A 24,688-nucleotide genomic window follows, 5' to 3' on the forward strand; every position below is an offset into this window, starting at 1 on the left:
TAATAAAATAGGTATAGAAGGAGAATACCTTAACATAATAAAGGCCATATATGACAAGCCCTCAGCTAATCTCATAATTAATGGGGAAACACTAAAGCCCTTTGCTCTACGTTCAGGTACACGACAGGGCCGTCCCCTATCACCTCTGCTTTTCAACATAGTGTTGGAAGTCCTTGCCAGAGCAATCAGGGAAGAGAAAGAAATAAAAGGCATCCACATTGGGAATGAAGAAGTTAAATTATCACTCTTTGCAGATGACATGATGCTATATATAGAAAACCCTAAAGACTCCACCAAAAAGCTTTTAGAAACAATCAACGAATACAGTAAAGTTGCTGGCTACAAAATCAATGTACAAAAGTCAATTGCATTCCTATATACTAACAATGAAATCTCAGAAGAAGAAATACAAAAAACAATTCCTTTTGCTATTGCAGCAAAAAGAATAAAATACCTAGGAATAAACTTCACCAAGGATGTGAAGGACCTATATGCTGAAAATTTTAAGACATTTTTGAAAGAAATTGAAGAAGACACAAAGAAATGGAGAGACATTCCGTGCTCATGGATTGAAAGACTCAACATAGTTAAAATGGCCATATTACCCAAAGCAATATACAGATTTCATGCAATCCCCATCAAAATCCCAATGGCATTTTTTAAAGAAATAGAACAAAACATCATCAGATTTGTTTGGAACCACAAAAGACCCTGAATAGCCAAAGCAAATTTAAGAAAAAAGAACAATACTGGAGGTATCACACTCCCTGACGTTAGCTTTTACTACAGGGCTACAATAATCAAAACAGCATGGTATGGGCAGGAAAACAGACACATAGACCAATGGAATAGAATTGAGAACCCAGAAATAAAACCACATAAATATGGACAGATAATTTTTGAGAAAGAAGCGAAAAACATACAATAGAGGAAAGACAGCCTCTTCAATAAATGGTGCTGGGAGAATTGGAAAGCCACGTGGAAAAGAATGAAACTGGACTGCTGTCTGTCACCATGTACCAAAATTAATTCAAAATGGGTCAAAGACTTAAGCATAAGACCTGAAAAAATAAATTGAATAGAAGAAAACATAGGTACTAAACTTATGGACCTTGGGTTCAAAGAGTGTTTTACGAATTTGACTCCAAAGGCAATGGAAGTAAAAGCTAAAATAAACGAATGGTACTATATGAAACTTAAAAGCTTCTGCACATCAAAAGAAACCATCGACAAAATAAAGAGGCAACCAACTAAATGGGAGAAGATTTTTGCAAACAGTGCCTCCGATAAGGGGCTAATATCCAAAATATACAAGGAACTCATGAAACTCAACAACAGAAAAACAAACAACCCAAATGGGCAGAGGACCTGAAGAGACATTTCTCCAAAGAGGACATACAAATGGCAAACAGACATGAAAAAATGCTCAACATCACTAATCATCAGAGTAATGGAAATAAAAACCACAATGAGATATCACCTCACCCCAGTCACAATGGCTATCATCAACAAGACAAATAGTAACAAGTGTTGGAGAGGCTGTGGACAAAAAGGAACCTTCATACTCTGTTGGTGGGAATGCAGACTGGTGCAGCAACTATGGAAGGCAGTGTGGAGGTTCCTCAAAAAATTACAAATAGAATTACCATATGACCCAGCAATCCCTCTCCTGGGTATCTACCCAGAAAATCTGAAAACATCTACACATAAAGACACGTGTGCTCCAATGTTCATTGCAGCTTTTTTTATGGTGGCCAAGACATGGAAACAAGCAAAATGTTCTTCGATAGGTGAATGGATAAAATAAGTTGTGGTATATATACACAATGGAATATTATTCGGTGGTAAGAAAAGATGATATAGGAACATTTGTGACAACATGGATGGATCTTGAGATTATAATGCTAAGCGAAATAAGTCAGACAGAAAAAGCAGAGAACCATATGATTTTACTGATATGTGTTATATAAACCAAAAACAACAAAAGAACAAGACAAACAAATGAGAAACACGAACTCATAGACACAGACAATAGTTTAGTGGTTACCAGAGGGTAAGGGGCGGGGGGATCCAATATATGGTGATGGAAGGAGAACTGACTCTGGGTGGTGAACACACAATGGGATTTATAGATGATGTAATACAGAATTGTACACCTGAAATCTACGTAATTTTACTAATAGTTGTCACCCCAATAAATTAAAAAAAATATTTCTTATATATAGAGATACACATGTATACACATATACATACATACATTCATACATACATACATTTGTATATATGTGTGTGTATGTACACACACATATATGTATATATTTTAAATTTGTAGTCACATAAATGATTTTCTGCAAATTGAATTTTTCACTCATTGTGACATTTCTGGATGTTCATTTCTTTGGACAATGTGGTTTGGCTTCTGTGCAGATGTTTACTGAAGAAATATTTTGCTTTTTAGTTAAATTAATTTTGATATCTTTGTCTCTCTTGCTCCTGGCTAGCAAAAGTCCTTTATGTACTAGTATATTAGCACAAAGTCTGCAATATTGTTTGCAAATATGTCTTCCGGCTTTTCACATTTTAGTTTTTTGGGGCAGCATTTAAAGTTTTTCTAAATTTTCATTGAATTTATGATTTAAAAATAACACAAGTCACTCTTTGGGGGCAGAAGGGATTCGGGAGAATACAGAGAGAATAGGAAGGAAAGGAGAGGAATCAGGGAAGCTGGAAGAGTTCTGAGAGGGAGCCCAGCCGGGGGGAGGCAGCAGTGGGACATCTGGGGAGAGGATTCTACACACACTCACCTTCCTTGAACACCCCGTTGACGGAGAAGCAGAGCATTCTTTCCTGAAAGGGAAGGTCCCAGGTGCTCAGTCACCACCTACGCCTCCTACCCACCTACAGCTTTCTGGGCCTGCCCCATAGAGGAAGCAGGTGCTCACTGTCTGGAACCACATGTCCACCACAAAGGAGAGGAGGTCATGCTGAGTTTTGGGCAACACACAGAGGGAGCACACAATGTCACGTTTTGTATGCTTCAGCAGCTGAATCCACAGGTCTGTGGGGAGGACAGCAAAAGTCATGGTTGCCACACCCTGGGCCCCATGACTGACCCCTTCATGTCCCCTTTCCATGCCCAATCTAACTCATCACACACGCACAGTGGTCCTTGAGGTTTTTCATATTCCTTTTATCCTTGAAGTACTCAAACAAGCTGCTTCTAGGAGAAAAGAGGAACAGGAGGTGGTGGTCTGGCCAGTGTGGGTGTTTCCTGAAGCTGGCTGGTGTATACTGGGGAGCCAGACGGCCCAAGAGCAGGGCCTGAGCTGTGATACTCACGGGGCTTGGTCCGGGGAATTGAAGAGAACGGTCAGGGAGAAGCAGGCCTCATCGTGATAAACACCAAGGAGACCCTGTCGGACTCCAGAGTCATAGATCAAGTAATACCTGTGGGGGAGTAATGGTGGCAGGTTGTCTGTGTGAAACGGGCCCCAGATGAGATGTGATAGACCCAGTCAGCACTCCTGAGCCTGGGTGACCTCACAGTCCTAGCCCTCCCCTTCCTCAGATTCCCAGGAGTGCTTACTGTTGCCGGAATTGCAGGACTAGACTCTTCAGCACATCAGATCCAAAGGAGCTTCCCTGGAATCAAAACAGTCCTCAGGACTATGGCTGATACTCTGTCCTCATGCACCACCTGAAACCTCCTGGATCTCCACTCCTCACCTTGCAGGTTGGTAACTTCTTGTGAGCTTCAATACCAAAGTTAGTAGATGGGAGTGGCTCCTGGCCATCCTGCGGAAGGGAGAGGAAGTCAGCAGTGGAGACCAGGGAGGTGGTCCTGGATGATCAGGAAAAGGCCCAAGAGAGTATGAGGGTCAGAGGTCAGGTGCAAAAGGGCCCAGGAAATTCCATGGGCAAGACTATATTTGGATGGTCATTATGGGGTCCCGGAAGCCTAAGGAGAATTCCTGTGAAGAAGGTTCACATCCTTTGTCAGGTGCTCACATGGGTCTATCCACCAATGAGAATTAAGGGTGAGATCCAAAAATGTAACTTGGGCCAGTCCTAAGGGGGTTCAGGGTAGGTTGTGGGCAGTGTCAGTGCCGCCTAGAGGAGTCAATGATCACGGAATACACTTACCAGGCATAATAACTTGGGGAACAATTCCAGGATGGAGCTGCCAAAATCAACAAAACAGAAAAAGTAAGTGAACCTGCAGAGCAGCCCTGCCTCATGGGAGCAAGCACACCTACACCAGACACAAAGCCACCTATACCAGTGCCCCAGCCTTCCAGGGACCTGGGCACCTTCCCCATGGACTGACACATAAGAAGAGCACTCACTCTCCCTCCTACCCCCACCTCTGTCTTCCTGGGTAGTTCCCACCTAGATGCCTTGACTCCCTTCTCCAGTGTCTTAAGGAACGGTATTTGGATCCCAGGATCTAGGGCTTCTTCCATCATCTGCTGTCCTTCTTTCCTCCAGGTCCCCATGGAAGGCTCTGGAGAGGGAATGGGGTGGAAGCCCAGTGTTCTGCTACCTCACTGGGGCTCCAGCATTCTGCCAGGACCAGGACACCTCCGCCCAGGTATGTCCCAAGGTGCTGGGGCAGGGGCTGAGTGAGGAAGGACTCAGGAAGCAGGGAGGGAAAAGGAAGGGAATGAAAACAGAAAGAGAGTGAAGATAGGAGGGGAAAGATGGGGGAGACATAGGGGAGCAGAATCAAGGAAGAAAGAGAAAGCAAATTAAAGGGAACAGAAAGAAGCTCTGTCACAGAGGTGGGGTTAGGGAAGAAGAGAGAAGAAAGGGGACATGGCTTCCCTGCTGCAGCCCTTTCCTTCACCTTCTCCTGGCTGATCCTGGGACCTCAGGTAGGAAGAAAAAACATGCCTCTGTTGGGCTCAGGGCCCACTGGATGCTGGTTGAAACTTTGTCACCTGTGGGAGCTCATCCTGACCTGGACATGGGAAACGAAGCAGCCCTGGATGCAAGAGACCTTCCCAGATGGAGAAAATGGTCAGGTCTTAGCTCAGCATGGGGCTGAGGGTCTTTGTTCTCCCCCTATGATCACAGGCTTCTCTCCTCATGGCCCCTGTGCACCTGTCCTTGTCTGAGTATTCTCCTTGTGCAAGTAATCATACTCATGTTGGGCTACCCTAGGATCCTCTGAAGGACCAGTCAAGAGGATATGATCTGTGGAGGGAGGAAGGAGCAGTGCCCCTAAGAGGTCTGTCGTTCTGTCTCCTCAACCCCCTCTGCCCTCTGCCTTCCACCTTCCATTGCTGCCTCAGGAGGCCCTTTGATCACTGGCGGTGGCCCACTTCTGGCCCCCGGACTCAGGGAACCGTTATTTTTCCCTCCAAGGAATGCCCAGCTCCTGGCATTGGGCCAGAGGAACAGATATCATGATGGCAGCTACTCAGAAGAGCCTCAGTCCTCAGCATGGGTCAGGAAATACCCCATGTCAGCTTGGGATTCAAGGGGAAACCCTTTTGGAGCACGGAAAAAAGAGCCGCTCTTAGGGCAGGAGAGGGAAGCCCCATCTCAGCTTGGAGTAGGAAGGCCTGTCTCAGCATGAGGCCTTGGGCTGGAGGACCCTTCTCAGTGCAGGGCACCAGCATCTGGCTCAAGGCTGGACCTTCCTGGTCCTGGTGAGGAAGGGATATCCTGCTTCCTGCAGCACACTCTTGGAAGGGCATGCTAGAGAAAACTGGGTGTAAGGAGGTGGCAAACAGATCCCAGACCAAGAGAACAGGTAGGCAGGTAAGAGGAAGGAAACACCTCACAGGTGAAGGACACAGAGAGAGAAGAGTGTGGGGCCTGTGGTCCTTCTAGAGGACAAGTGTTGTAGCTTCCTGCACACGTGCATTCTCAAGGGGCAGTTGAATCTTCCAGGGAGCAAAGATCCCTAGGAAGGGTGACAGTGGTTGTCGTCAACCTTATGTAGGTGGACTGATGTGGGACGATGCTGCACAAGGGGTTCCCTTCCAGCCACAACTCTTCGAGCTTCAGCCTTGTCATCTTGTCCAACTCCCAGACTGACTTCAGATGAGAAATAAGGGACTGAAAATGGAAAAAGAGTCCCAGGGAAAGATAGACACCTGGGCCCCTGCACCCAGAGCTCCCTCCCTCCCCCACAGGTGCCTTCACTTGCCCACTGTCATCACTCTAATGAGCACTTCCTCTCTCCCCACTCTCAACCTAACTTTGATCTGGCTTCCTCTTCTCACCTCTTTTTTGGAGAGGTTCAGGATTTTTGACTGTGGGGGCCATCTTTATAATGTCCGATTGGCCATGCAGCTAGTACAGCTTGTTGTGCAAGTTCACGGACAACAGCTTTTGGGGAAGAAGAGTTAGAGTGAAGGTTATCTAGGATCTTGAAGACATATCTCACCTCTTTCTTTTGCATTTAATTGGTGTACACTCTTTTTTCCCTATTCTTTAACCCTCTGAAGAACACTGGCAGTGTCCAGCAAAATAATGTCTTGATTTCTCTGGAAGCTGACTAAGGAAGGTATTCAGCAGAATAAATGATAAATATGAGTCTGCTACAAAGAACACTGGTGTGAAAACCAGACCTGTTCCTTTTTATTGGATGTTGGGTAGATCACTTTCCATCTAGTGTCCTCCAGTCTTACGTAAGAGAGGAAAAACATACTACTATGTGTGTGTGTGTGCGTGTGTGTGTGTGTGTGTGTGTGTGTGTGTGTAGTAATAAAGGTGTAGAATATTGATGATATTGCTGAGTAATGGAGTAATCATGATTTTCTTATATTTTTATTTGGTCTATAAATTTTTAAAAATTATCTTATTTCAGTTACATATCATAAATTATGTTTGAAAAATATTTTACCACTTAAATTTTATATAATTTAAAGGCCTCCAAACCTGCAGAAACATTTCTGGAAATTCATCATATATGTATGATGAATACATCATATATGTATTCTTATTTTCTGAATATTATTAATAAAAATGTTATTATGAACATTTTAATATACACCAAATAATATAGAACTACACTGTCCAATAAGTTAGTCACTAGTCACATGTGGCCATTGAGCATTTGAAATATATCTTATCTAGATTGAGATGTGTTTTAAGCGTGAAATACACACCATAAGGAAACTAACCCTCATTGTGCACCTACTAAGTGCTGAGGTGAGACAGTATATTAAATCCCACTTAATTTGGTATGGATTTTGAAAATCAAGTTTTTGAAAGCCTGGTAAAGCTTATAATTATGTAATCATATGGTAGTATCACCATATTTTTAGTTATTCCAGACCTAATGCTTTGCTTTGATGTCACTAGTTCTGTTAACAGACCATTAATGGGCAACTTTTTGTTTCAGGGAATAATGCTTTGTCATCGTTTTAAAGATTAATAATATGTGATTTCTACTCTTGGTGGAGCTTACAAAAGCATGCACAAGGCAGATCCCTAAACAAGTAATGCCCATACAGAAATACTGCATTTATCCTGCATTTTCATAAACAGCATGGGTCTAATAGTTTTGGCCAAGAGTTTTGGAGTCAGATTGGAGTGTATTAAACAGTTTCATGATGTATTAATCCTAAGACTTTAATGAATTTCAAAACCTAACTTCCATAGTTATCATGAGGCTTCGTGTGAGAGTATATGGAAAGCACTAACCACAGTACACGGTGTAAAACAAAAACTTAAAAAAAAAAGTGTTTGTTCTCTTCCTTTTCATCCCTGATATTTCACATCAGTTTTTGGAATTTAAAAACACTTTTAAGGAGCTGAAAGTCCTGATTTATGAACTACAGAGTAAAATGTCCAAGGCTGGGAGCATAATTGCTTCTCTGTTAACTAACTATGCAGTAATTTTATCCTACATCTTCCACTGTAAATAGTTTTCAGTCTATGAGTAAAAGAGCTGTAGGGATCTGGATCATTTATACAAGCTGAATGTTTCATTATCATTTAACAATAACTATAGCTTCCTTTGGAGTCGAGTCATATGTATAATAGCATAAGCTACAATTAAGTTCACGAACTTGTTGCAATGATGTTGCTAACCTTTTTTTTATATCAGAGGGATTATTCATTAAGAATATGTACCAACTGGACAAACAGTTAACCAAGTTTACTATTTGCAAGTGCTGAAAAGGCTGCGTGAAAAAGTTAGACGACTGAACTTCTCACCAACAATTCATGGCTCTTGCATCACGACAATGCACCAACTCTCACAGCACTGTCTGTGAGGGAGTTTTTAGTCAGTAAACAAATAGCTATATTGGAACACCCTCCCTACTCACCTGATCTGGCCCCCAATAACTTCTTTCTTTACCTGAAAATAAAGGAAATATTGAAAGAAAGACATTTTGATGACATTCAGGACTACAGCTCTGATGGCCATTCCAGAAAAAGAGTTCCAAAATTGCTTTGAAGGGTGGACTAGGTGCTGGGGTCAGTGCACAGCTTCCCAAGGGGAGTACTTTGAAGGTGACTTTAGTGATATTCAGCAATGAGGTATGTAGCACTTTTTCTAGGATGAGTTCATGAACTTAATAGTCTGACTTTGTATGTTGCTGTATGAGAGTATTTCAAAGCTGGTACAATGATGTTATTTAGAAATATCCTTTTACTATTTTTCCTTTATTTTCTTCTTCACTAAGTCTCTCTTTCATTAGAGTGACCTGGTAAAGTGTGGTTAGCAGAAATTTTCAGCACATTTTCAATATCTATTTAAAAATCCATTTAGAAAGCTCAGCTAATGAAGGGAAACATGGAGAGGCTAAGAATATTTGAGAAAATTCCATGGGCTCATTCAGAACTTGCTTATACCTCAGACTAATTAACAAGTCCTTCCCTTTTAAGTGAGTAAAGAATGATCTCAAAGGTGACTTCAGGCTCTAAGATTTCTTCATGAAAAGTGAATGGGGTTTTCTTAAGAGATTAAGCTTTCTAATGATATTAGCAGTGAGTATGAAATCTTAATCTGTCCTTCAGAAATTCATTTCAAGGTATTCATTCATGCCTTTAGTTTTCATCAAAACCCAAACCCGTACCTAATCCATGGAGTAAAACGTCTTTTGAAGAGTGTGCCCTTGGTATTTTTAACCTAGGTTCATATCAGTGAATAAGATATATTTCTAGCTGATCAAATGTTCACTAACCCTTTTCACCTCATCCTCGAGTAAGGAATGAAATATCTTATTCTATGAACTTTAGTTATAGTTTTAATTAAAATTCTTAAATGTCCTCAGTCTAAATTCTTAATCTAAATCCATTTTCCCATGTTAATTTTTTTTTCCAGCACAGAATTCCTGAGTTGGTTTGGATTACCCAATGCACACAAAAAATAACTTTAAAAATGATAGCCACAGACTCTGGATAAGAGGTCCAAGATGGTGGATTAGGGAAACGCTATGCCTACTGCATCCCAGGATCACACCAAAATTATGAATAAATTACAGGACAATCAACCTGAAGAATCATCTGAACACTAGCTGAACAGAATCCCTATAACTAAGGATATAAAGAAGAGGCCACATCGAGACTGGTAGGAGGGGGGAAGATTGTAAAGGAGGTTGACCCTAAGCCTGTGGAAGGTGGTTGAATGCTGGGAGGGACACCTCAGTGGCAGAGGTACCTGCCTAAGAGGGAGGGGTCCCAGCCCCATGCCTGGCTTCCCGGCCTGTGCTGGGAAGAGGAGTTCCCATAGTATCTGGCAATGAAAATCAGCGAGGACTATCTGCCCTTCCTGGTGGGTAGAGGGCAGCTGGAAACCTAGACACTCTCTTATAGAGCTGGCACATGAGCTCACTCGCTTGCAGGCACTTGCCTGGTCTCTGGTGGAAGGGTGGCAGCTCGGGAGCCCCAGGGATGTGCAGGGAAGGACTGAATAGTGTGGCTTCAGGGCAGGAGCTAGATGGACAGAAGCCATTGTTATCCCTGTGTGGAGACTTATAGACCTGTGGCTTACAGGAAAGTGCCATATTTTTAGTGTTAAGCCCTCCCCCAAAGGGCCAAGTCTGGGACTGCATTGGTCTAGTTGAATCTGCCCTGTGCACTGCTTTGGTGATGCATTGGGTCCCTACCCCCCACACAGCTGGTGCTACAGCTGGACACTCTTGACTGCTGGGCTGCTGGCCCCACCCCACAGGCTGTGGAAGCCTTTTTGTGGTGGGTGGACAGCCTGTGGTGGCCCAGGAAATATTTGCTGGTGGGTGATAACACAAGACCTGCACCTCAGCATTACTTGGGCAGCTCTTGGGATCCTGCGGGACTGAGATGGGTGGTGACTAGCCATGGAGTTCTTGGGGTGTTTTTGTGCGGTGATCATGGGTCCAGCACTAGTGCAGGAGAAAGACTGCATTGACTTTGTAGAAACCACCGACCACACCCCTTAGCACCCTGGAACCTCACCCTGCCCACCTACAGCTGCATTACCAGGGGCAGTCTGGGCACCTGGGTGGCCAGCCTCACCCCAGAAGTCACAGAGACCTTTTGCAAAAGCAGATGTCCTGGGACAGCCCGGGGAGATTTTAGTGGTGGACAGTGACAAAAACCTGTGCTGCAGCCACTCTTAGGTAGCTCTTGGGGATTTGCGAGCCTGAGGCAAGGAGTGACTGGCTGTGTGTTCTCAGGGGTGCTGTGTGAAGTAGTCAAGGCCAGGCACTGGCATAAGAACTGAATCTGCATTAATTTTGTAAACACCACCAGCCAGGTCTTGTGATTCCTTGGGACTCTGCCCTGGCCAGCTAGTGCTGGATCATCAAGGGCCTGGCCTGCACACCTAAGGATGCTCTTTCAATGGCTGGGCCTTATGGACAGCTAGTGGGTGGCAATAGGCCCAGAGGACCCTGGGCCTTTTGCTAAAGTGCCTCAGACCCACTACTGTTGGCAGCCGACCTTGGTTCACAGAGATGCCATCTCCACATGCCTCCAGATACAGAACAGACAGAAACCAACCACATATAGCTTTTTGGATCCTACTAGGTAGCCATGGAGCACTAACAGGCAAGGCTGAAATTGGCTCCCTCCCAAGAGACACCAGAAGCAACACACTCTGAGGTCAGCTTGAGACCAAACCAGCACACCTGGTTATCCACACAAGCAGCACACCCAAAGGGTGGTCTCAAAAGGCACAAGAGTCCATGGGAACGAATCTTCCTCTGAGAGATAAGCCCCCACACAGCAGTTCAAACACCATGGGCATAGCCAATCCTTACAGTCAGTACACCTGGGAGTCAATCCCACCCACTGATGCACCAAAAGCAATCAAGGTTCAACTACAACAGGAGAACACACCAAACACACTTATGGGACACTCCTGGAACACACGCACTGGAGATCAGGAAGACTGTGCCATTGGAGCACACAGGACACATACTACATAAGGCCACCCATCAAAGACTGAGAGACATAGGAGATCTACCTAATACATAGAAGCAAACACAGAGAGTCAGCCAGATTGAGGAAACAAAGAAATATGACCCCCAAAAACAGAACAGGAGAAACCTCCAGAAATAGAACTAAATGAAATGGAGGCAACCAACCTACCAGAGACAGAGTTTAAAACACTGATACAGAATTGTACACCTGAAATCTATGTAATTTTACTAACAATTGTCACCCCAATAAATTTAAAAATATTAAAAATAAAATTTAAAAATAAAATTTAAAAAACCATCAATAAAACAAGAAGGGATCCTACTGAATGGGAAAAGATATTTGCCAATGATATATCTGATAAGGGATTAATATCACAAATCTATGAAAAACTCACTCAACTCAACTCCAAAAAAACAAACGATCCAATTAAAAAATGGGCAGAGGACTTTGAAGAGACATTTTTCTAAAAAGGATATACAGATGCCAAACAGACATATGAAGAAATGCTCAACCTCACTAACCATCAGAGAAATGTAAATAAAAACCACAATGAGATACCACCTCACCCCAGTCAAAATGGCTATCATCAATAAATCAACAAACAACAAGTGCTGGCGCGGATGTGGAGAAAAGGGAACGCTTGTGCACTGTTGGTGGGATTGCAGATTGGTGCAGCCACTATGGAAAACAGTATGGAGGTATCTCAAAAATCTGAAAATGGAACTACCCTATGATCCAGTAATTCCACTCCTAGGTATCTATCCAGAGAAACCCAAAACTTCAATTCAAAAATCTTTATGCACTCCTATGTTTATTGCAGAACTATACACAATAGCTAAGACATGGAAACAACCGAAATGCCCATCGGTAGATGACTGGATTAAGAAACTGTGGTACATTTATACAATGGAGTATTACGCAGCCATAAAGAAGAAAGAAATCTTACCATTTGCAACAACATGGATGGACCTAGAGAACATTATGTTAAGCGAAATAAGTCAGACAGAGAAAGATAAGTACCATATGATCTCACTTATTCGCGGATTCTAAAGAAAAGAATAAGTGAATGAACTAATCAGAAACAGTTTTGGAGACAAAGAGGAAAAACTGAGGGTTGCTAGATGGGCGGGAGGGGTGGGGGGTGGGGGGGAGGGTGAGGGGATTGGAGGTCAGTTGGTGACCACAGGATGGCCACGGGTTTGAAAATTAATCTGGGGAACGTAATTTGGTGGTTACCAGAGGGTAAGGGGGTTGGGGGGCGGGGGATGAGGGTGAGGGGGATCAAATGTATGGTAATGGAAGGGGAGCTGACTCCAGGTGGTGAACACACAGTGTGATTTATGGATGATGTGATACAGAATTGCACACCTGAAATCTATGTAATTTTACTAACAATTGTCACCCCAATAAATTAAAAAATAATAATAATAATAAAATAAAAATCAGCCTCTTCTGCAGAGTGGTTATTAAACATTTAGCAGCAGACCACTCGGCAGAGACCAGGTATCAGTATTTTTTTAAAACTCCTCAGGTGATACAAATGCAGTTGAGATTAAAAATTACTGCTGGTAGACTATTTACTATTCTCCAAGGGGTGAGATCAGAGGAAGGAGAAGACGGGATGTTTACATTTTATATATAATATATTTGATAAGCACATGCATTTCTTCCATAATATAATATGCCAAATTTAAAGAAAGCAATAATGAAATACATTTTTCAAGTTTGCCTCTGTCTTTTCCTTGTAGATCTAGAAATAGCAGCTGATGTCATATTTAGGGTATGACATATTTAGGGAATGAATGTAGTAGGCAGTTAGGGAAGACTTTTCACGGTCTATGAAAAAATGTTAAGTGTAGCAAAAATTCAGTTTCATGAACAGCCAAAATGGATTCTGGTCAGCAGACAGAGCACACCTTTATGGAGGAGAGTTTGTGTAGCTCTGGCTTCAGGTAGGAGATGAAGATCCAGGAAAGTAGGCAGTCAAATACAGGGAGGTCTAATACTAGGGAACTGGAGCCCAGAGACAAGAAACTAGATGGGATGATTGGTAAGAACCAAGAGGAACCTTGATCATGGAGGGAGTTTGGTCCTAAGAGCCATGGAATTGGAAAAATATGGGGAAGTAAGACTGAGGCCAATGTCTTAGAACTGGAAGACAAAGCTCAATTAACTAGGCCGAAGTTAATTGAGAACCAACAATTAAAGTGGCCTAACTCTGAGCCTGAGGTTGGATCATAGCTATAGGAACAAAGATGATATGGTTGCCAGCACTGAAATTCTGCAGAAACAGAGTGGCCACAATATTTCTTACATATAGTCTCACTTCAGCAATTGTGATACTCCAAGAATTATAGTTTTATCTTATGGTACAACTTCAGTTACATAGGCCAAAAAGAAAATGCCATTACAAATGGTCAACATAATGACGCTGCATCATCCCCATTACACTTTGGCTTTTATGGAATAAAATTCTTTATTTTTGTCTCACTTTATGATTTTGGCAAAGACCAAGTAGTGTAGTAAAAGTGAATAAATATACAAGAAGAAAAGATAAGTGTAGACAAAACAGGATGGACTTGAAAGATAAGGAATATAGTATGTCATATAAAAGCAAGAATATAGAGGGGATGGTGTGGCCTCATTGTATTCATGTAATGGTGAAGTCATCCTTAAATTTTCAATCAACAAGGTAGAGGAAACTTTTGAGACTGCAAAGGGACTCCTAATGCTGAACACTAAGAGATAATGTTGATAGAAAAGCCACCTCTCAAATTTTGTTGGTGAAACTTTTACAGTAGTCTATTCATATGTATCCTTTGAAAGCCGACACATTTGCTTAAAGGTAATAGGAAGTGGTAATGATAGATCAAATAAATTCACTGCCCACAAAACCTCAAATTGGTGGAACTTCTTGGAGACAGATACTCCAGTAGTGCCTAACACATTGTAGATATTCTATAAATACTTATTAAATTGAATGGTGTATGGCAATCTATATATTGAAAATATCTGGAGCAGATTTGAAATTGTGAAAGTAGAAGATTCAGAAGGAATTTAGATGATCTTTCAAAGAGGATTCTTGAATAAGGCATTTTAGTTACTGTGATGTGTCAACTTCTCTAGACTATAGTACTTAGTTATTTAATCAAACACCAATCTAGATGTTGCTATAAAGATATTTTGTAGATGTGGTTAACACCTGCAATCAGTTGATTTTCAGTAAAGATTACCCTGATAATGTGGGTGGACCTCATCCAATCAACTGAAAGGCGTTAGGAGCAAACAACTAAGACTTCCCAGAGGAAGAAGAAATTCTGCTGTTAGAATTTATTATCAACTCATGCCTGAAATTGCTGGCTTGCCTTATGGACTTCGGACTTGCCAGCCCCCCCAACTGCAGGAGCCAATTCCTTGAAATAATTCTAAATAAATAAAATTCTTTGAAAAAATATGTCTTACTGGTTTCGTTTTTCTGGAGAACCCTGAATGATACAGTTATTTACTAGAATAAAATAGGAGCTTTGGCATAGAATAGTATGTGCTACAGAGATTTAAAGTCTTTTTGAAATGATATTGTCTCTCCAGTCTTTTAAATATTGGACTTGCTTCCTGTCACATATGGGACTATATTGACTTATTTCCTTATTGATTTATTTAATGACATCGTTATCTGAAATCCATTTTGTCAAAATTTATTTTATTTATGCTTCATCATTTTAACTCCTCCTGAGATGTTTTTCTGTCCCTTCAGTTTTCTTTTTATATTTTGACAATCTAAATATCCCAAAACTGTCTTTAATCAATTTGAGGACAGAACCATTTTATTTTCTTATTTTTAAAAAGCATTTAAAATTAACAGCATCCTGTATACTATTGCTAGCACGTTTTGAACTTCCTTGACATTTCTGACGTCCTTTCAAAGGTATCCTTTCCTATTTTACTCATATTGAAGATTGTTTTGGCCAAGTTATATATGACAATTTCTGTGATAGTTAATTTTATTTATCAACTTGACTAGGATGCTCAGATAGCTGGGAGTGTCTATGAGGGTGTTTCCAGAGGAGATTAGAATTTAAATCTGTAGACTGAGTAAAAACGATCACACTTAACAATGTGAGTTGTCATCATATAATCTCTTGAGTGCTCAAATATTTTTTTAAAAGGCAGAGGAAGGTCGAATTCACTCTCTCTACTTAATCTGCAATATCTTTCTGCTGCCCTCTGCATTGGTACTCCTGGTTCTCGGGTCTTTGGACTCAGACTGGGACTAACACCATGGGCCCCCAGTTATCAGCCTTTCAGACTTGAACTAGAACTTCACCACCAGCTTTCCTGGACAGCCAGCCTGCATATAGAAGATTGTGGGATTTCTCAGCCTCCCTAATCATGTGAGCCAATCCCTCATAATAAATCTCGTCTCTCTCTCTCTCTCTCTCTCTCTCTCTCTCTCTCTCTCTCTCTCTCTCTCTCTCTGTCTCTCTCATATCTCTATCCTATTCATTCTGTTTCTCTGGAGAACTCTGAGTAATACAGTTGTCAAAAGACCATGGATACAGATGCACGTGTGGGTAGGTGAAGCAATGTGGTGTTATGAGTCTGTGGAAGTGCTCTTTTGATGGCTAGTAAAATAGGAAGTAAGAGAAAAGTTAGGATGGGAAAGTGATGTTGGGAGTTTGAGGAGAGAAAAAGTATGAAATAGTAACTTAGAAAATTAAGAAAGTTAAGGGACAGGAGACCTATAGAGCAATTGACTGGCAGCGTTAAGGGCCCAAATGAGGTTCATGGTCATTAATTTAAACTGAAATTAGTCATGTGGTGTGTATTTGCCTCCAGCTAAGTTTAGATATATGGATTTAGGCTCCTTGAGGTGTATTTGGACTTACCCAGAGTTATGATTTTTCCATGGAAGCAATACAAAGTGAGAGAGGGGCAGGATACTGGAGGGTATATGAAAAGAAGTGATTGTAAAGAAAGAGCATGATATTTAAATTAGGGAAGGAAAGTAGAGAAAACAATAAGAGAGAGGGGGATGGTGAAATCTGGTAAGATCAATGGATTGGAGATTCAGGTGAGGTTGAAAGAAGTACCAAAAGGAGTGAGCTGGTTCAGTACCAAAAGGAGTGAGCTGAAAAAAGAGGAGGTGATTGTCACAGAGAGGAATGTTTGAAATTGACATTATAAAGGGATTGCTATAATCGCAATGACAAGGCCTAGGGTTATGGCCATGCCAGTGAGTAACTGAGGTGGGGTCAAGGGCAATGTCATGGAGGAGAAATATTCAAGGAACTGAAGGAGCCAGTGTGTCAGAATTATCATTCTTGAGCTCACCGGGAATTAAGACAAGACTATCACTTTTGAGACTGACTGTGTTGCAGGAGCTAAAATATTTGAGAAATAAGGTGGGGGGTGACTAAAGTTTGCTAGATGACAACAATAATGAAGGTTAGTCAGTGATACACTCTGTCAATAGCTGGAAGTTTTCAGGGAGGTGGGAGAGGAATGGTCTAAAGGGAGCAATGAGAAGCAAGGATGACATTTACCCAAACTTCAGTCTCTGTGGTACAATGGTGGTAAGAGAGAAATCATCTCCTCTTGAGTGGGCTTCAGGGGACACAGAATCCTCAGGGAAGAGCCTGATTTCTGTTAGGGGAAGACAATGAAGGGCACATTCAGAGAAGAGGTTGAGGATATGGAGAATTATCGAGGGGGCATTGTGTCTGAGGAGTAGGGGAGGGGCTCGTGAAGTAAACTAAAGAGGGGATGTGGTCACAGCCTTATTGAGGTTAGAATGTGGTAGTTGAGGGATGTCTGGGGATCTTGGGATTCTTGTGGTGACTGGTACAAATGGGGATAAACATCATCATTGGATGAGTTCTGATGGATTCAGGGCAGGTAGGGGCTGCAGGATTTTGAAGCTTGGGCTAGGGAGGGGGAGGGAATTGGGGCTTCCTGTCAACCCCTAGTGATGTGGAAATTCAGTCATACACCCATGGCACTGGTTCACACAATGCTACATATTGCTCCTGGAAGCAGAGATCACATAAATCTGTAGTGATAGAAAAATGGGCTAGAAACTACACTTGACATTCAGGATACGACTACTGCTGGGAAGTGGGAAGCTGAATGAATGGCCTTGGGGCCCGAGGCAAGGATGCCTCGATTTTTCTGTAATGTTTTTATTCCTAAAAGAAGAAAAAGTAAATATAGCCAAATGTTAGCAATATTCAAATCTGGGTGGTGGAAACACTGGTGTTTATTATATTTAATGCCTGGGACATAATATCCCATAATGAATATTATTTGTTGAATGAGTCTGCCTTTCTCCAACAGACAAAATTCCCAAATTAACGCAATGTGCTACAAGAACATAGAAAAGATAATGGAGAGAGGTGGGGAAGGGTTGAGAAATCCTTGTAGAGAGTGATTGGTGATCTATGTAGAACTCTACCACCATACATGAGCCATATGGAAAATATGGGTTGACACTAAAGACATAGCCCTACTCCATTTTACCTTAATGCTCTAAGGTTCTGGGTGAGTATCCAGAAAATGACATTGAAGATTTAGTCCTTTCAAGTAACTACTGGATCCTCACTTTTCTCCCCCAACATAGACACTGGGTGGTGCTGCTATCCGAAACATCTGCTCTATCATGGATTTATTATTTCAATCTACAAACTGGTACGTATTTATCCCGTGTCCCCTACGGGCCAAGCAAAGTACTAGGGATCAGGATATAAAGATGAATAGCTTCAGTAGATTCTCGTCTGATTACCTTAAACTGGCTACCACCATGTCCGGTGGGTGAGAAAATCGAAAATGTGACTTTTTTTTCCCAATGTGAAGTTTTTACTACAAGATAGCTATAGAGATCTTGGTGCCGTGGACATGCCAAGATGAAACAAAATAAAACACAAAAACAAAACTAAAAATGTCAGGGTGAGTTAGTATATTCTACTCAATTATAAGAGAAAAATAGGTTGGACTAAGCAATCGTTATTGTAAGTTGCTTATGACTGAGTAAAGATACCTAAGCAACTGTATTCCTTTAGTCTTGCTTTAAATGGTTTTACAGTTTTTCTTTTTTTTTTAATTAAAATTTATTGGGGTGAAAATGGTTAGTAAAGTTATGTATGTTTCAGGTGTACTATTCTGTAATACGTCATCTATATATCACATTGAGTGTTGAAAATGTGACTTTTACATAGGAGAGCAGCACTGTCACTGATATGTCCAGCTGTGGGGGTGAATGATCCTGAACTGCTACCGTCTCCATGAGCACCCCTCCTCCATGACCTGGCCAAAGATTAGAACAGATAACACAGCATCGCTTCCAAATCATTGTTTGGTCCTCGCAGCGTATTTAGGCCCCTATGTTTATAAAAAGCCAAGAGAGCCTGACTAGGGCTCCTTCAGCTTGAATCTCGGAGTTCAGACATTCAAAGCTAACTGGGCAAGAAGTGTCTTTGTCTTCCTCAGCGCCGCCTTCTGCGCGCGATGCCGAGTCCTCCCGAGTTGGTCCCGAGACCTGAGGAGGCGGTCCGCAGAGCGACTTGTCCGCTGTGGCTGCAGGTCCCAGGCTGTGAGGACTGGGAGCTTGGGGACCTTCCCGAATGGGCCCTTGGTGGCTGGCCTTGCGCTCTCTCCCCTCCCGTGGCCGATAGGTGAGGATGGGCGTCCGATTAGGATGATAGTTATTTTAAAATATAAGCAAAGTGCTGCCAACAAACTGGCCTTTGCGCCAAGCCCTGTTATTTATTTGAAGTCCCTGTTTCTCACCTTTGGAGATTGGCGTCTGATCGCTGGTCATAGGAGGGTCTTAGGGTGACCTCGAGGGAAAGGAGGTATATTCGGAACTTCTGGCTGCTTGGGGCCTTGCCATTCAACCCTGGGCACTAGATGTGCATTAAAACCTCCAGGTTGGGGTCAGGCACGCGCATGAGAGCTCTGTTCGCATGAGAGCTCTGTTCTCGGGTCTCTGGGGTCTCCTATTGTCTCTGCGCGACAAACTGAGTGGTCACAGGGCACCTCATTTCCTAGCTTCATCTCCTCGCCTCTCCCTCTGTGGAGAAAACGTACTGAAATAAAATAAAAATCAACTCTATTTGGTTTTATCCTATTCTGCTGAAGTCCTTGGTCCTAATTAGCTGTGCCTTCCTGCAGTGTTTACAAACCAGTGCCACAATAACGTTTAATTAGTTATAACTGGATTAAATCCCTCCCTCTCTTATTGTAGCCCTGTAATCTACTGTCTTATCTATATCTGTTCTTGTGCTTTTATCTCCTCCATTTGACCTTTGCTGTGATTTTAAAAGAGACCAGCCTACTGACTCGGTTTCAGAGCATCTTGATTTCTAGTGCATCCCGATCCAATGGCATTTACTGCCTATCAGAAATGGGACAATAATGGGGAATTCAAAACATTCTAATAAAAACACGACTTTTCTAAGATATGTGCTGTTTTCTTGTTGAAAATCTGAACGTAAAATACACATTAATATTAAATGTGAGAATTTTTGGCTATGATCCCTTAGTATGATAATAGTTCTGTCAGTTAAAAAAAATATATTTTCAGTCTTTCTTTTAGTCAAAATGAGTGATAAGGCAGACTTGTCTGAAGTAGAGAAGTTTGACAGGTCAAAACTGAGGAAAACTAATACTGAAGAAAAAAATACTCTCCCCTCAAAGGAAAGTAAGTCATGGGATGGGGGGTAAGAGGATGGTTTCTAGTGGTGAAAACAATGGTGAACTTTCATAGTTTCAGTAAATAAACTATTTCTAGTAATTTTTGCCACAAAGTAAGAAATAATTATAATACTACTATATTTAATGCAACAGTGAAAAATATCAAATAGCTGTCTTCTTACTTAGGTTATATAAGTGGTTCTTATATGATAGACCCAAGAAGTAATGGGGGAATAAAAAACTAATTTTTTTGCTGGAAAATTACTAAAAGTCGCATTACGACCAATCTTGGAATATTGGAAAAATTTTAGTTTTGTCTACTTTATGGTTATTTGGCATTTTCAGCATCTAGCAATTTGAATCCATGATCTCATTCCTAAAGAACCACACAGACTGCAGTTTTGGCTTTCTCTACCTGATGACAAGAGGCAGAGAACAAGTTTAGATCTGGGGTGCATTCAAGGCTTCCAGACTTAAGGGATTAGTTTTGCCCTTGGGAGTTACAGCCTGATGGAGAAACCATGCATATTCACAAAACTGATGGGGACTTTTTGTCATGTCAGTGTTATTTGAGAGTTCCAAAGTTAGTCAAAATTGTCTGAAAGGATGTAACTTGCTAATTACCGTGTTTCCCCGAAAATAAGACCTATCTGGACCATCAGCTCTAATGTGTCTTTTGGAGCAAAAATGAATATATTATATTAAATTAATATATATTAATATATTAAATTAATATATTATATTAAAATAAGACCCAGTCTTATTTTAATATAATATAAGACCAGGTCTTATATAATACAATATAGTATAAGACCGGGTCAATATAATATAATATAATATAATATAATATAATATAATATAATATAATATAATACAATATAATACCGGGTCTTATATTAATTTTTGCTCCAAAAGTTGCATTAGAGCTGATGGTCCGTCGAGGTCTTATTTTCGGGGAAACACGGTATATAGTGATAAACAAGTCTGAGGGAAATACTTCACTTGCTCTTCAGTCTCAGAATAACCTATAGCAAAATGGTAAGAGCATAGACCTACCTCTCAAAAGGGGGAAAAAAAACACAGTTGGTATAGATTCTAATGAATGTTCAGCTGGCTAACTTGCAGACACACACACACACACACACACACACACACACACACACACACACACACACCAGACGATTTGTGGTTAGTGCCTTGGCATTCTAAATTTAAAGCAGGTATGACAGCCTTCAGTGACTTGGCAAAGAGCTCTTTTGGGAGGAACAACTTACACTTAGGAAAACACGCTTTTAATGATTTTTTTGGTGTGCTTTGTTTTCCTCCCCAGCTATCCAGCAAGAGAAACAGTGTGTTCAAACATCATAAAATGAGGATCTTCTCCCAAGATCAAATTTCAACATTGCCTGAGTGTCTTGGTTTAAAGCTTGTTTTTTTCTGTAAATCTTTCTCCAATCATCTATCGAAGGACACTGGTTGTTTCCATGTCTTGGCCACCGTAAATAAAGTTGCAATGAACATCGGAGCACATATATCTTTACAGATAAATGTTTTCAGATTTTTTGAGTAGATACCCAGGAGAGAGATTGCTGTGTCATATGGTAATTCTATTCTTAATTTTTTGAGGAACCTCCACACTGCCTTCCACAGCGGCTACACCAATCTGCCTTCCCACCAACAGTGTATGAGGGTTCCTTTTCCTCCACAGTCTCCCCAACAATTGTTACTATTTGTCTTGTTGATGACAGCCATTCTAACTCGTGTGAGGTGACATCTCATTGTGGTTTTTATTTGCATTTCTCTGATGATTAGTGATGTTGACCATTTTCTCATATGTCTATTGGCCATTTGTATGTCCTCTTTGGAGAAACGTCTATTCAGGTCCTCTGCCAATTTTCCTTTTTGTAGGGTTGTGTATATAAGTTTTTTATGAGTTTAAGGTGCACAAAACAATGTAATAGTTAGACATTTATCATTTATATCCCTCACACTGTCAAGCCCCATCCCCCCATCCACTATCTCTCTGACATCGCACACAGCCATTACATTTCCACTGTCTCTATTCCTAATGCTTTATACCACTTCTTGTAACTATATATATATATATATACACTTGTAGTTGACATTCATTATTGTTCATCTTCAGGTATACAGTGCAGTGAAGTGATCAGGCATCTACATCTTCCCTGAGGTGGTCTCCCTAGCGAGACAAGTGTCCATCGGATACCCTACAAAATCTTTACAACATTATTGATTACATTCCCCAGATTAATTTTCAAACCCCATGGCCATCTTGTGGTTACTGACTGTTTTCTAATCCCCTCACCTTCCCCCTTATCCCCACCCCCACTCCCATCTAGCAACGCTCAGTTTTTCCTCTATGTCTCCAAAACTATTTCTGATTAGTTCATTAACTTATTCTTTTCTTTAGATTCCACCTATAAGTGAGATCATATGGTATTTGTCTTTCTCTGTCTGATTTATTTCACTTAACATAATGTTCTCTAGGTTCATCCATGTTGTTGCAAATGGTAAGATTTCTTTCTTTATGGCTGCGTAATACTCCATTGTATAAATGTACCACAGTTTCTTAATCCAGTCATCTACCGATGGGCATTTCGGTTGTTTCCATGTCTTGGCTATTGTGTATAGTGCTGCAATAAACAGAGGGATGCATAAAGATTTTTGAATTAGAGTTGTGGATTTCTCCAGATAGATACCTAGGAGTGGAATAGCTGGGTCATAAGGTAGTTCCATTTTTTAGATTTTTGAGATACCTCCATACTGTTTTCCATAGTGGCTGCACCAATCTGCAATCCCACCAACAGTTCACAAGGGTTCCCTATTCTCCACATCCTCGCCAGCACTTGTTTGTTGATTTATTGATGATAGCCATGTTGACTGGGGTGAGGTGGTATCTCGTGGTTTTTATTTACATTTCTCTGATGGTTAGTGAGGTTGAGCATTTTTTCATGTCTGTTTGCCATCTGTATGTCCTCTTTAGAAAAACGTCTCTTCATGTCCTCTGCCCATTTTTTAATTGGGTTGTTTCTTTGGAGTTGTCTTGAGTGAATTTTTTATGAATCTGTGATATTAACCCCTTGTCGGATATATCATTGGCAAATATCTTTTCCCGTTCAGTAGGATCTCTTTTTGTTTTATTGATGGTTTTTTTTGCTGTGAAAAAAAACTTTTTAGTTTGATGTAATCCTACATGTTTGTTTTTTTCTCTTACTTCCCTTGCCCGAGGGGATAGATCAGTAAAAATCTTACTCTGGGTAATGTCTGTAAAGTTTCTTCCTATATTTTCTTATAGGAATTTTACGGTTTCAGATCTTACATTTAAGTCTTTAAGCCATTTTGAATTTATTCTTGTATATGCTGTAAGGAGGTGGTCCAGCTTCATTTTTTTGCATGTGTCTGTCCAGGTTTCCCAGCACCATTTATTGAGTAGACTGCTTTTACCCACCTTAATACATTCTTGTTTCCGTTGTCGTAGATTAAATGACCATATAGGCATGGATTTATTTCTGGGCTCTTTATTCTGTTCCATTGATCTATGTGTCTGTTGTTATGCCAGTACCGTGCTATTTTGATTACTGTAGACTTGTAGTACAATTTGATGTCAGGTATTGTTATACCTCCCACTTTGTTCTTATTTCTCAAGATTGCCCAGGCTATCCAGGGTCTTTTCTGGTTCCATATAAATTTTAGGATTGTATGTTCTGTTCCTTGGTAGTTTGATGGGAATTGCGTTGAATCTGTATGTTGCCTTAGGCAGTATGGACATTTTAACTATATTAATTCTTCCTATCCATGAACATGGTATGTGTTTCCATCTATTTGTATCTTATTTACTTTCTCTCTTCAGTGTCTTATAATTTTCTGAGTACAGATCTTTTACTTCTTTGGTTAAATTTATTCCCAGGTATTTTATAGTCTTTGGAGAAATTGTAAATGGGATTTTTTTTTAAATTTCTCCTTCTGATGTTTTATTATTGGTACATCCAAATGTAACTGATTTCTGAATATTAATTTTGTATCCTGCTACTTTACTGAATTCATCTATCAGCTCTAATAGTTTCTTTGTGGAGTCTTTAGGGTTCTCTATATAGAGTATCATGTCATCTGCATATGACAATTTACTTCCTCCTTACCGATTTGGATGACTTTTATTTCTTTTTCTTGTCTGATTGCTGTGGCTAGAACTTCCAGCACTATGTTGAATAGAATTGGAGAAAGTGGGTAACCGTGCCTTGTTCCTGATCTTAAGGGGAATATTTTTAGCATTCCCCATTGAGTATGATGTTAACTGTGGGTTTATCCTATATGGCCTTTGTTATGATGAGATATGATCCCTCTATTCCCACTTTCTGAAGGGTTTTTATCATAAATAGCTGCTGGATTATGTCAAATGCTTTTTCTGCATGTATTGATATGATCATATGGTTTTTATTTTTCATTTTGTTAATGTGGTGTATCACATTAATTCATTTGTGGATGTTGAACCACTCTTGCATACCAGGGATGAATCCCACTTGATCATGGTGCATGACCTCTTTAATGTATTGCTGAATTCTGTTCACTAATATTTTGTTGAGGATTTTTGCATGTATGTTCATTAGAGATA

The 24,688-nt window shown here is 40.8% G+C and overlaps 2 protein-coding genes across 2 annotated transcripts in view; one reads left to right on the forward strand and one right to left on the reverse strand.

Moving 5' to 3' along the window:
* Positions 1–6,024, reverse strand: part of LOC117037842 (nuclear RNA export factor 2-like) — a 31,746-nt gene extending 25,722 nt beyond the window's left edge. Inside the window, 6 exon segments of the mRNA XM_033134379.1 lie at positions 2,903–3,058; positions 3,162–3,220; positions 3,340–3,447; positions 3,587–3,642; positions 3,727–3,841; positions 5,942–6,024. Of these exon segments, the coding sequence (XP_032990270.1) occupies positions 2,903–3,058; positions 3,162–3,220; positions 3,340–3,447; positions 3,587–3,642; positions 3,727–3,841; positions 5,942–6,024 (577 nt within the window).
* Positions 6,025–19,965: 13,941 nt separating this feature from the next.
* TMSB15A (thymosin beta 15A) lies at positions 19,966–21,426 on the forward strand. Its single transcript, XM_033103886.1, has 2 exons — positions 19,966–20,065; positions 21,389–21,426. Exons 1-2 carry the CDS (start codon positions 19,966–19,968, stop codon positions 21,424–21,426), a joined length of 138 nt encoding a protein of 45 aa, XP_032959777.1.
* The last annotated feature ends 3,262 nt before the right edge of the window (positions 21,427–24,688 follow it).

This window comes from Rhinolophus ferrumequinum, chromosome X, assembly GCF_004115265.2.
Source record: "Rhinolophus ferrumequinum isolate MPI-CBG mRhiFer1 chromosome X, mRhiFer1_v1.p, whole genome shotgun sequence".
Classification (NCBI taxonomy): domain Eukaryota; kingdom Metazoa; phylum Chordata; class Mammalia; order Chiroptera; family Rhinolophidae; genus Rhinolophus; species Rhinolophus ferrumequinum.